Source organism: Furipterus horrens, unplaced genomic scaffold, assembly GCF_987537825.1.
Source record: "Furipterus horrens unplaced genomic scaffold, mFurHor1.1.pri manual_scaffold_9, whole genome shotgun sequence".
NCBI lineage: Eukaryota > Metazoa > Chordata > Mammalia > Chiroptera > Furipteridae > Furipterus > Furipterus horrens.
This window is the reverse complement of record NW_028327179.1, coordinates 93,727,825-93,740,851: the sequence shown is the minus strand read 5'-3', so window position 1 is coordinate 93,740,851 and position 13,027 is coordinate 93,727,825. Positions and strand designations below refer to the sequence as shown.

The 13,027-nt window shown below is 43.1% G+C and overlaps 1 protein-coding gene and 1 non-coding gene across 4 annotated transcripts in view; both read right to left on the bottom strand.

Annotated features, from left to right (window-relative positions):
* LUC7L2 (LUC7 like 2, pre-mRNA splicing factor) overlaps positions 1-12,131 on the bottom strand; it is a 68,764-nt gene extending 56,633 nt beyond the window's left edge. The window contains exons 1-2 of one of the 3 annotated variants that reach the window (XM_090287574.1): positions 11,849-12,131; positions 8,674-8,794 (exon numbers count right to left, since the gene is read on the bottom strand). In XM_090287574.1, coding sequence (XP_090143700.1) covers positions 8,674-8,794; positions 11,849-11,986 — 259 coding nt within the window. In that variant the 5' untranslated portion in view covers positions 11,987-12,131. Of the gene's footprint in view, positions 1-1,716; positions 2,138-8,673; positions 8,795-11,848 lie in introns of those variants that run through there. The other 2 variants (XM_090287571.1, XM_090287570.1) reach the window with 2 other exon arrangements.
* A 393-nt stretch (positions 12,132-12,524) lies between these two features.
* Positions 12,525-12,597, bottom strand: TRNAR-CCU (transfer RNA arginine (anticodon CCU)). The gene has a single exon. It is a non-coding gene; the product is annotated as a tRNA-Arg (tRNA).
* Between the last annotated feature and the right edge of the window lie 430 nt (positions 12,598-13,027).

Here is a 13,027-nt window from a genome sequence, read left to right as displayed (position 1 = left end):
ATATATATATTTGGTTTAGCTTTACAATACTAGATTAGCTACCGAATTCAGAATATTCTCAGGTAATAGTAGTGTACCTTGATCCAACTACCCTCCCTGTAAAATTAGAAAATTCGATCCATGCAGAAGGTACCAAAAATGGTATCCATCTAGGATTTAAAAGATTATGTAAAGTAAATCTTAAATTATTTCTATAATTTTATTACAAAACTTATTCTGTCAGCTGAAATCCTAGATTAAGCCCCTTCACAATTGTTGTCTTCATAATGAAAAAGGAGCAATGTTAAGACATGCTGCAGATATAGAATGACCATTCTTATCTAAAAGTGAAAAATGGTAACAGGTAAGTTTCTCTAATGGCATTTTAAACTAATGTTACCTTTCAAGGATGTACTACACAAATAAAATTCATTTCCTTCCCAATCTTCCCCTCCTTTCTACATAACCACAAGTAGACTTGCCACCTATATCTATTTGTCTATGTGTTCTACAAGGAAAAGTTCCCAATATGGGTTTTTATTAAAACTGTGAACACTGAAAAGCCAATCTAAATATGCATTGCCAAAAATACTTGAATTCAATAAAGTTCTTTTTAATGTACTCACATATTTTGCTGCAAAGCATTCAAGAAAATGATAAGAGCGACTTAAAAATGTAAGACTGTCTTTCCTCTTTATGTCAAGCAATTTAAATAACTTGTTAAGAAAAAAGCAACTTTCCAATGGCTAAGAAACTATTTGGACAAGCAACAAATAAAAACAAGCATTTTATTTTGCTTTTAAGTAAGTATTGAATTAGACCTTTCCTCATAATAGCATGGATTTAAGCTGAATTTGAAAGAGTACATTACTAATTACCATCCACAAAAAAGCAAGAGCATTTCATCTTTTTATTTAAAAATTCTCTTTATGACAAAAAGATATCCAGCAATTAGTGGTTTTCTATACAAATTCTAACCTAAGTGCCTAAAAGAATCGTTTCCCTCAATTCTACTTCACTGGGCACCACATTTTCAAAATGGCTCTATTTGGGGCACATGCAAGACTTGTCAATATTTACTGAACAAAGCCTCTATTAAATTGTCTAACAAAATGGAGGTCTCAGAAAAAAACAGGACAAAACATTTTCTTCTTTTCACAAAATGGGGCAAACACATCCACTCAAGAAACCATGGTTTGGGTCAGATTTTTCCATAAGAATCGTTATTTCTGTGGGGATCGAGTGTGCATTTCTGGGCCTGGGTTTAGTAAAAGGTTTCCTCTGGACCCAGGTAAAAGGAATGGGGTGGGGGCAATTCTCTCTGGATGCTCTGGAGGGCGACGGCGAGGGATGATCCCAGAGCTCTGGGTTAGGGATCAGATTAGGGGGCGGAGGCTCTAGCGGTCCGCAGGTACCTAATTCGACCACAAAACAGGCCTCCGGAATACGCAGGAGAGACGTGGGCTCTCCCGTCCCAGCCAAGTCAACACTGAATGCTCAAACTCTCCTTTCAGCGTCCAGGCCCCGCCTAACCCCATTGGCAGCAGTTCCCGCCAATCCGCTCGGACACCGCCCCCCTAGCCCGCCTGCCCAGCCGTGATTGGATGGGACCGGAGCCGGGACCTCGTGTTACCAATCTGGGAGCCCCTTACTCAGCCACACACACAAGCCCAGGTGCGCCCGCAAAGCCCCCTCTCCATCCCCTCCCCCACCCCCAGGGCACTGGCAGAGACTTACCGTCCCGGGAGGTGCCCATCAACTGATCCAGCATCGCGCGCATCTGGGCCTGCGCCGACATGGCTGCGGCGTAGCGGGCGGGCGGACAGGCGGGGGTGGGGCGCAGACCAGGCCCTTTCGGGCAGGGGGGGACAAGGGGAAGGGTTGGGGGAAGGTGAGACGCTGTCTCGGTTGCCGCCGCCGCCTCAAGGCGTGCGGAAAAGGAGCCGGAGGGTTTACAGCAGAGTCCGGGCTGCGCTCCTGACGACGACGCGTACGCGGAAGGCAGCAGTTCCCGAAAACGACCCTCGTTCCCTCACTCTCTGTCCGATTCCTGGGACAGAAGCGATATTAGCCACCCGCCAGCAGCCGTCAGCCCCCCCCTTCAGGCTCTGACGCCGCTCGCCACCGCCGTCGCTGCGACGTGAGCGCGCACGCTGGTCACGCTTAGTCGTTTTCTGCGGGGGCTCCACCAACTGGCGTCCAACTGTATTTGCTCCGCCCATTCCGTCCGCCCCGCCCAGGAAGGGTTCCACCCTAACGGCTCTCTTGCGCGTGCACGCGAGTTCTCCTGCCCACTCCCCTGATGTCGCGAGACTTCGGTGTTCTAACAAACCCTAGAGCCGGATCCGCCTTGGGCGCCAATCCTCACGCTCCCGGCCACGGGTTGGTTAGAGTACTGTGGCACACTGTGCTAGCGAACCAGGCCCCAGTTAGTAAATATACCAAAGCGTTAGCCCGAGTCCAAAGGGAGTAGATACCTTGCGGGTCGGTTCTACTGAGGTTAGCAGTCGTAATAGCAATGGGCGTATTCCTGGCCGATTAACTCGTTTCCAGGGGCCTCCCAGAGTTGTGTAGACACCCTTTTTCTCACTGCTCCACGACCCTTTACAAAAGGAGCCCTGGAGACCTGACATCTAGCTGGTTCGCTTTCCTTCATCTACAAGGAGGCTTTAAGCTCCCCGAACTGGGATCAATCAAATTCAGGAAATAACACCTGGAACTGATACTCTACGGGACCAGATATAACCCATTTCGAATTAGTATCATCATTACTTGTAATAACAGCAGGAAGCTGGTAGTCTAAATTAGGAACTACAGAGATGAAGCAGTATTCTGAGAAAGGAGAGGTGATCTTGCAGAGAACTGTTTCTTGCTCGAGAGAAAACCTTTAAGGATAAGGCTTTTCTTTTTAATGTATTAGTAGCAACGGAAAAAGCCTGTATTCACAGCTTGCTCTCACCCTGGATTCAAAATCCTCGGTGGGAACTTTAGCAATTTATTTCTTAATCTCGTGTTTAATGTAAATAGAAACCTTATAGCACTATTTTGAGGACTAAATAATTAGCTAACAGAAGATGCCTAGCCCATAGCCTTGCCTGAGTGCTTTTTAAAAAATAAACTATTAATTCCTCAGGATGAGACATAGGTACTTCTAGATACTTTGAAAGGAAATAATGGTAAACTTTTATATACATCGACTTGGAACTTAAAACTTTATTAGCACGATCAACAAAAAATTAACGGGAAAAAGCAGTCATTGTCCTTGGATCCTTTTTAATGACTATTGGGCCAATAAAATTTTTAGGATCACATTGACTTTAGTAACTGACAAAATAGCTTTTCCATTCAGTTATTCAGATAACTCAAAATATAAACAACTCCAAATACTAGCAATGTCATACTTTGAAAATTATGTACAATAGAAGAAAAATGTTCAAATTAATTTGTCCCAAAGGGATGTACTGTGATATAGGTATACAGTACTATCCTTAAGACGGAAATAACACTAAAGTGGTGAAAAATTATGTTAGTGAAGAGATTTTAGTCTTAACCTTGTCTTTTACCTTCTGGTTCCTTACATCTCTCATAAACAGTCCGTTCGTTTTATTTTTTATTTATTTTTTAGAGTTTGATATTCACTTTTAATTGGAGCATTTAATCATTTATATTCATGTAATACACTACCCCCAGAGAGATAACACAAGGAACCTAGAAAACCAACTCCATTTATCTTCTTGTTATATGCTCTCGCTATCACGTGTTTTAGTTCTCTGTTTCTTAAAAACCAAGTTTCATATAATTGATACTTGTTTACCACTTTCTTTGCTCTTCATTCCTTCTGGAATCTCTGCCTTTCCATATGGGATCACTTCCCTTCTGTCCAAAGTTTAAACTTTAGGAAGGAGTCAGCAATCTACAGTCCACAGACCAAATCTAGCCTACTGCCTATTTTTGTAAATAGTTTAATTGGAATACTGCCAGGCTCATTCATTTCTTATTGTCTATGGTTTCTTTTGTGCTACAATGGCAGAATTCAGTGGTTGTGACAGATACCATACTGTATGGCCTGCAAGGCTGAAATATTTACAATCGGACTCTTTATAGAAGTTTGCCTACCCTGCTTGTTTGCTTTTGTGCTTGCCTGTTAGTGAGGAACTCTCCAATTTTATTTTTTATTTATTGATTTAAAGAAACATTGATTTTTTGTTCCACTTATTTATGCACTCATTGGTTCATTCTGGTATGTGTCCTGACCAGGGATTGAACCCGCAACCTTGGCATATCAGGACAATGCTCTAACCAACTGAGCTGCCTGACTAGGGCCTCCCACATTTTTGTTGATCTGAAAAGATCTTTATTTTGCCTTTATTAATTCGAGGCGAATATTTTTACTGGGTATAAAATTCTCAATGGAAGTTATTTTCTTCTGGCACATAAGATTCTATCTTTCCTGCTGCCTTTTACCTTCCATTGCCCCTAAGAAGTCAATACTCAGTCTGTCACTCCTCTGAAGATAGTTGGCTGCTTTCCAATTTTATACTTTTTGCCTCTGGTTTCCTGCAATTTACTGTGAAGTATCTGGGTGTAGATTTTTTAATTCTTATTATTTTATTTTATTTTCATTTTTAAAAAAGATTTTATTTATTTATTTTTAAAGAGGAGGAAGGGAAGGAGAAAGAGGGAGAGAAACATCAATGTATGGTCGCCTCTGATGCACCCCCAACTGGGGTCCTGGCCCGCAACCCAGGCATGTGCCCTGCCTGGGAATCTAACTGGCGACCCTTTGGTTCGCAGGCCAGTGCTCAATACACCAAGCCACAGCAGCCAGGGCTAATTCTTATTTTTTTTTAATATTTTATTTATTCCTTTTTACAGAGAGGGAGAGAGGGAAACATCAAGCAGTTGCCTCCTGAATGCACCCCAACTGGGGACTGAACCCATAGCCCAGGCATGTGCACTGACTGGTAATTTCTTTGCAGAGGGACGCCCAACCAAGCCACACTGATCAGGGCTGAATTAATTAATTTATTTATTTATAAATAAATAAAGTATTTATTGATTTGAGAGAGACATCAGTTGTTCATTGATTGTGCCCTGACCGGGGGCCAAATCCACAGTTTTGGCGTATTGGGGCAACACTCCAACCAACTGAGCTACTCAGCCAGGCCCGGATTTATTTTTATTTATTACACTTGGAAGAGTCTTGAGCTATGCTAAATATATGCTAAATGCTAACAGAATTTAGATAGGAGGCAGTTGAAGGTAAAGAAGAAAAAGTAAGAGACAGCAAAGTCAAAGAATGTGATAAAGCAGGTACCATATCAAAAACTAGAGCAGTAAATTAACACAGTGCCAAAACCTCAGGATTCCCTGATTCTGGGACCTTCCTAGTATAGAAAGATTATTGTTAATACAGTTCATGTTCCAGAATCAATTCCTCCTCTTTCTAAAACTGAGTTCATATAATTCTTGATAAGAGGTACAGGTTGATTACATATCGACAAAGATGGCCTGAGCAAATTTTAAACCATAGGAAGTAACTCATCTGTCTTCCAGAAGACTGGTGGCAATAGGCCTTAGAGGAGGGTTTATAATAAAAGAATGAGAGTGTAGTATAGATTTTTTTTTTGCGCATTTACTATGTACTATTCAAATGTTTTATGTAAACAATATTCTCATTTATTACAACCATCTAGTTGGCACTTCCGTTTTACAGAGAGGGAACAAGCTCCATTCAACTAATCTGCCCAAGATTTACACAGTTGGTATATAAAGTGGGATTGAAACCTAGGTCTAGATGAGTTCAAACCAATAATAAATATTTCTTTTTTCCCCCCAGATTTTATTCATTTACTTTTAGAGAGGGGGGAAGGGAGGAAGAAAAAAAGGGAGAAACATCAATGTGCAAGAGATACACGAATTAGGTGCCTCTTACTTGCCCCCAACTGGGGACCTGACCTGCAACCCAGGCATGTGCCCTGACGGGGGATTGAACTGGCGACCTCTCAGTTTGCAGGCCCGCACTCAATCCACTGAGCCACACCAGCCATGGCCATAATAAATATTTCTTACACTGTTAGGCTGTTCTGCCTCCATTTGCTTTCTATAAAATGTTATTTATATATATATCGTAACAACAAAAACATTCCAAACATCAGCCTATCCTTATGCTTTTGCTTCCTTCTTTTTAGCAAAACGTTTGGACAATAATACATTGGGCTGGCCAAAATATCCATTAGATTTTTCCATACAATGGCTCAAATAGTGCTTAGTTGTCTTTAACTTAATTTGAAACAATTTTGTTAGATTTACTGTGACAGCTGTCATATCAGCATTCACTTCTAAAAAATTTATCAAAATTGGTGAATTTCTGTGCAGCCCTTTTAATATTAAAGATAGAAGAAAATATGCAACATCTTTTGGCGTATTATTTCAAGAAAGGTAAAAACAAAAAAACCGATTTGTGCAGTTTATGGAGTAGGTACTGTAACTGATTGAACATGTCAAAAGTGGTCTGTGAAGTTTCTTGGTACTATTGACATTTTGGCCAAATAATTCCTTTCTGTGGGGCTGTCTTATGCATTGAAGGTGTTTAGCAGCACCCCTGGCATCGACTTACCAGAAGCCAAAAGCTGGAAGTAGCTGACATAATCAAAATATCCAAATCAATAAAGTTATTTGTGCAAATGGAAAATGTGCTTTTTATTTTACATAAAAAACGTAAAAGACTTTTTGGCTAACCCAATACCATGTCAATGAACAAAGCAAGGGGAAGAGAAATAAGCTAAACATTTAGTTCCACCCTGACTGGGTGGCCCAGTTGGTTGGAGCCTTGTCCTGTACACCAAAAAAAGGTTGTTGGTTCGATTCCCAGTGGGGACACATTCGTGAGGCAACTGATGAGTGTTTCTCCCTTACATCAATGTTTCTCCTCCCGCATCCCCTTCGTCTCTCTAAAATCAATCAACATATCCAGTGAGGATTTAAAAAAAAATTGTTTTCTAGTTTTTGATCTGTTCAATTGAATAGTTTGACCTCTTAGTACTATGATTTTAATGTTAACTTAGAAGAGACGGTGCAAGGGCTTACAAATAGTTCTATTCAGATTGAATTCCTTCTAATGAGCAGAACTGAGCCATGCATTGAATTATGTTACATGTAAGTCTCTGTGGAAGGTGCTTTCGAGACAATAAAAATGAAAGACATGTGATCCTTAGCCTTAAGGACAGCCCAGTCCAGGTAAAAAAGGTTACGTAAGACATGTCTATAATTATAATACCGGATACCACAAAGGGCACAGGTAAAGAACTCTTGGTAGTTTACAGAAAGAATAATTTTTATTGGAGGAACTCAGGATGTTAGAAGCAAGGGGCCATGTGGGAGACTAGTTGAATACTTGAACCCAAGATGATCAGTGCCTGAACTAGCACAGAGGCAGCGAAGGCTGAGGGGGAGAAGGCTGCTCGGGCCACTGCACAAGCAGAAATGACTGGCGGGGTGTGGAGAGAGAAGACAGGACTACAGACTGAAGCCCAAGTTTTTCACTCGGTCAGCCAAGTCCATGGCAGAGCTCTTCGCTCTGATGGAGAATTCAAGAGGGAGAGCTATTTGACAGGGAGGTGAGAAGGCAGAAGGAGAGAGAAGTGAGTGCTTTCCTTCTCCCTCTCCCTGGTCTTCCTCCCGGGGGCCTGAAGTGGAGCGCTGTCCACGATCTTACACCCGAGCCACCTCCGTCAGGCCTACAGAGGTCATACGGGGTAGGCAAAAGTAGGTTTATAGTTGTAACTATAAGTATGCCAGAGTTTATTTTTGTGTTATTTATTTACTTATTATTGTGTAATTTATTATTAACCTACTTTTGCCCAGCCCACAACAGCAGCCCCGTTGTTACCCCTTCCTGTTGACCTTGATTCAGGCCACATCTGTATGTACCTCATTAACTCTCCTCAGTAACCCTATCTGAGTGTCTCACCTGTTTCCTACAGGATATTAGTATATTTCTAACAAAGTACCTATGTATAATTGTATGTCTGCACATGTATAGGAAATATCTGGAAAGATGAATACCAAATTATTAGTAATAGTTACCACCTGAGAATGGGAATGGGAGAAGGGAGAGACGAAGGGAAAGGAAAGAGGGCTTTGCCCGGGCCAGTGTGGCTCAGCTGGGTGGGCATCGCCCAGCTTTCAGTGGCCAGTCAGGGCGCAGGCCTGGGCTGTGGGTTAGGCACGCGCAAGGGGAACTGATCGATGTACGTCTCACACCTCCTTGTTCCTCTCTCTTTCTCCCTCCCTCCTCTTCTCTCTAAAAACAAAATCTTCTAACAAAGAAAAGAGGACTTTTATACCCTTTGAATTCCTTAACAATAGGCTTGTATTACTTTAAAATAAAAATACTAATAGAGTTTTAAAAGTAAATCCAGAACACCAATCAGCCTTAGTGTAAAAAGGTCAATAAATTCACTTAGAGAGACCCCCTTAAGAAACACTTGGCCAACAAAATTACAGAGAAAATTCCTAAACTTAAAAAAAAATTTTTAATCATAAATACATAGTGATAGAAATAATTAAGTTCTTGTATGAAGGCAGCATCCAAGGAATTTCTCCATTTTCATGGCTCCCAGCCCTTCCCTCCGGGCTGCTGGGGCAACTTGAGACCCACCAAGCCAGCCGACTCCTCCACTGAGCGCTCACCCTTGCCATGAAATTCCTGGTGGAGGGCCACATGTTCACGGACGCTGCGGAGGAGGCAGAGGTAGGTGGCAGCTTGGAAATGAAGCTCATGTTGGGCTCTGCACAGCTTCTCACTGGTGACCTAGAGAAGTGGCAAAGGCAGGTACTCTATCAAACAGCCCAGCTAAAAGCCACAGAGTTAAAGATTGAAATAAAAATTCTAGAGAATGAAATAAAACTGAAGAGGAAGTAGAAACATGCGTAAGTGTATACTTAATACATATATAGAGGAGCTCTGTGATTGTTGGTAATTAGGAAAGCTGATCTCCAACTAACTGAAGAAGAGTTTTACAAAGTTTCACTGAGGTGCTTCATTGAATGACCACACATTTTTATACTGGAAGACAGTCATCTAGTTTCAACTCTCTCATTTCACAAATAAGGAAACGAAAGCCCAGAGAGGCTGGAGAACTATAATCAGGTCACTGGTCATTAATGTCACCTCAGAAATATAATGTAGAACTTTCTCCTCTTCAAACAAATAATGGGCTGCTTCTTATATGACTGTGGATTTCGGTTAATGTGGCACATGCCTTTCATGCCAATGAAAATTTAAAACTTATTTTGCCTAAAATAATAACTTTGTCCTCAATAGTAACAAAATGGAGGTTTTTATATTCATATTACTCTTACTCTCACCATTTACTTATCCATTTGAAAAATCTGGATTCAGATGACCCTAAGATGGAAGCTTCATAGCCATTCTGAAGTCCTCATTGACTTTAAAGCCTGTTTTTTTCTTCAACATAATTAATTTCTAGATGAAGGAAGTTAGTCCACTGCCCTTTACTTGACTGGCTTTGTGTTCCGAGGCTGTGAGAGAGGGGCAGGAAGGCTGAGGTGGAGATGTGTGCACAGCCTCAAATGACTTAAGGAGCCCTGTCCAGTGTGGATTAATCTGTCACCACGGCCTACAGAATCCCCTTTCTTTATTTTTTAAAAAACATTTTATTTATTTACTTTTAGAGAAAGACTAAGAGAGGGAGAAACATCAATGTGCCAGAGCCCACAAGCCAAGCATGTGCCCTAACCAGGGACCGAACCAGCAACCTTTAGGTTCATGGGCTGGCGCTCAATCCACTGAGCCACACCAGCCAGGGCCCTTTCTTTGTTTAAATATCTAATGCTAGAATCTTAAAAACTGGAATGTGGGGTTGAAGACCTGGAGATCACATATGTGAAAATGCCACTCAAATGCTGCTCAAAAAATAGAATTCATTTGCTTTAATCAATTTAACTTTCCATAATTAAAAATTTATGAGATTAACACCAATGTCAAAACATCAACAAAGGGTAACATCCACTTGGTATATAAACCTAAACGGACAGGATTTGAAGCAGAAATTCTATGTTAGTGTAATGCAAGAGAACACTGATCTCAATTTAGCCAGGCCTGAATCATGAGGAGTCTGGAGAGAAGGGTTAATAAAGAACATAACATAGTAAATGAATCAAGAGATCAAATGAAATAGAAAACTGTATTTTCCCTAAGGAGAAAGGGGAGGTTCCTCCCCAACCGAACTCCTTCAGTCTACGGAAAGGACAGAGAAAATGGGCATAGATGATTATTTAGTTAGGTCTGAGCCAGCAGGAAATAGAAACCATTCCACATATCCTCATGTGCGTTCCAGAGTGGTGTTTCTGGGATTTATAGCACAAATTTCTGATTTATTGCTAAGGAATTTTATAGCCATTACCAAGCCTTTCTTAAGGACAATAATAATGCTTCCATAGGGACAACCAGAAACCTGTCAGCTTCTTAAAAATCTTAGAATGACCTCCTATCTACCATCTACCTCATCTTCCTCCACTTCACCAACCACACCCGAAGCTTTAGCCTTTCTCAGCTGTCAGTTTTCACCTCTGGACTTTCCCTTGTGCAACTTACTTGGATCTCACCTTCCCAGTTCCCATCTCCTTGCTAACTCCCATTCGTCCTCAAGTCCCTGCTTAATGAGTTTCCTTCTGAAAGCCTACCCCTTCTTTATATTAGGGGTCCCCGTTGTCTACTGCCTGAGCACTTACTTATTCTAAGTGCTTGGTCCCATGGATGATCCTCAGGTAGACTGTAAACATCTTATAAGACAGGACCCATGTGCTTCTCACTCGTTTTTTTTTTTTTAGCCAAGCTCCTAGAAGTCCCTAACACTGTGGCCTTTTAACAAATAGCTGAATTTTAGTTCTAATATTTTGTATTCTAACTTCCATGGCTCAGAAATTCAACATTTAGGTTGATGGTTCTCCCTTTTCCCACATTGGTCAAAGGACGGTAAGCCTCCTTCCGTAGAGCCCGAGATGACTCTCCAATGTATTATTTCTGAGATAGGTTGTAACCTCACTCCAAGCTAGACCCGTAACTTCAAAGGCAGTAATTAATAGAAGACTGCTATTTGGGAACCAGGTAACCTTGATTTCAGTTGTTCTCATACACGTTGCTGAAAGGGTCGCTGTCCCTGAGCCTCAGATGCCCATTAAAAAAATGAAACTACAGTATTGCCCTTGCCTAAGGGGGATATGCGTGTGGATATCACAAAGGAATTTCTCAAGGATGGCTTCCCATATGTTCCTATTTATCAACTCCAGGAGGGAAAATACAACTGGTCATATATCTCGTTAATGTCCTAACTGACAGTACAGCCTCATTACAAGTTTCTAGTTACGCTCTACAAGGCGCCATTTTTTAAAGTGGTGTAGGAGGTCCAACGTAAGTAAAGCAGTTCCTGCTCTTCGGGAAGCTTCCTATATTCCATACATTAGTTTTTCTTTCTGCCTCAAAAACCGCTTCTGAGACTACCTTTACTAGGGCAGGGAGAGCGGAGAGATGCTGTGGCTAGTGATCCCACACTTGCCCACCATGTACACACACCTTTTTCTTTTTCCCCTGTATCTCCTCATTTCACCTTCCTCCGGCTTACTCCTCCGTTTGTGCAGAAGACAGCCAATGAAATCCTCGGGGACGGCTCCACCCCCGGGTGACTGTCCTCTCCCGCCCGTCCTTGCTCAGCCCCTGGGCTAAGGCCGTGGGCCAGAGGCTAGGCAGGGCCTGGGGACTGCTCGGCCTGAAACAGGCTGGGTGAGAGACACGCGCCCGCCCGTCCCCTCCGCTCCCTCCCATCCTGGACACGGGCTCCCGTACCCGATGTGCACGGAAAGCCTTCACGAGATACCGATAGGCCATGGTGTCGCGATAGGGTCGGCCAGTAGCTGCGTTCATGTAGCGCAACTCCCGCAGAAGGCCTCGCAGAGTGCGCGCCGGGGACCCGAGGGCCGCCATTTTCCCGTCCTCGGAGCCCGGCGCCCTACGCCCCTCTAACTCCCTCACCCCCAAGCCCAGCCGCCTGATGGTACGGTCGCACTCGCTCCTACAGCTCCCCTCGCCGATTGCAAAACAGTGGAAAGTCTCACTTCCCTTCTCTGCGGAGCCTTACTAATCAAACGCCGAGCGGAGCCCTAAGGAGTTAAGGGAAAAGTAAAGGGAAGCCGAGGGTTACTGACGGGCGAAGGAAAAGGAAGTCCTTTCCTGACTGCGTTTAAGATGCCTTGCGTTGACCGACCTCTTGAGCCTCGAATAATGAAAGGCTGACGGGAGTCGATTCGAAACAGAACACGCTGAGAAGATAGTTCCAGAGGGAATAACAAAATTCAACGTATTGACTTCCCAAAACCAGAGGAAGGAAATGGAGTGTGCCGATGGTCGTGAACTGTAACTTAACACTGGAAAACCACGTACACTTAGGATTTTGTAAAAGTAAGGCTAAGTTACTGTCGTTACGATTGTTTTTTAAAAGGAACGTAACAAAGAAAACATTGATCACCCCAGATGGGACTCGAACCCACAATCCCTGGCTTAGGAGGCCAATGCCTTATCCATTAGGCCACTGGGGCTTCTGTGAACGTCAGCCTGCAACGACGTATTCAACTTTTTCCTCTTTGGTACGTCAGTTTTACCGAGGTTTCTTTTTAACCTATCGTGGATCACCACACCTAGTACTGATATGAGGGAGGAGGCATGCTGGGAGTTGTAGTTAAGAGAACAAAAGGCTGCATTACAACGCCAAAGGCTTTACCCTCGAAACAGCACCATGGCGCCCAACGGAAAGCGGGCGCGCGCACGGCTTGGCACACGCGTTTGCCAGCGTGGTTGTCCCCGCGCCTGCGCAGAAGAGGCTTGCGACGTCGCAGAGCCGAGCGCGCTGGGCACACTGGCCGACTCTACGAGACTCGCCTTCTAGAACTCTACCCGGTCGCGTTTTTAACCGGAAGCAACTGGCCCCTTCCGGTGTTGGGGCTTTCCGGCCTTACTTTGCCAGTAGCC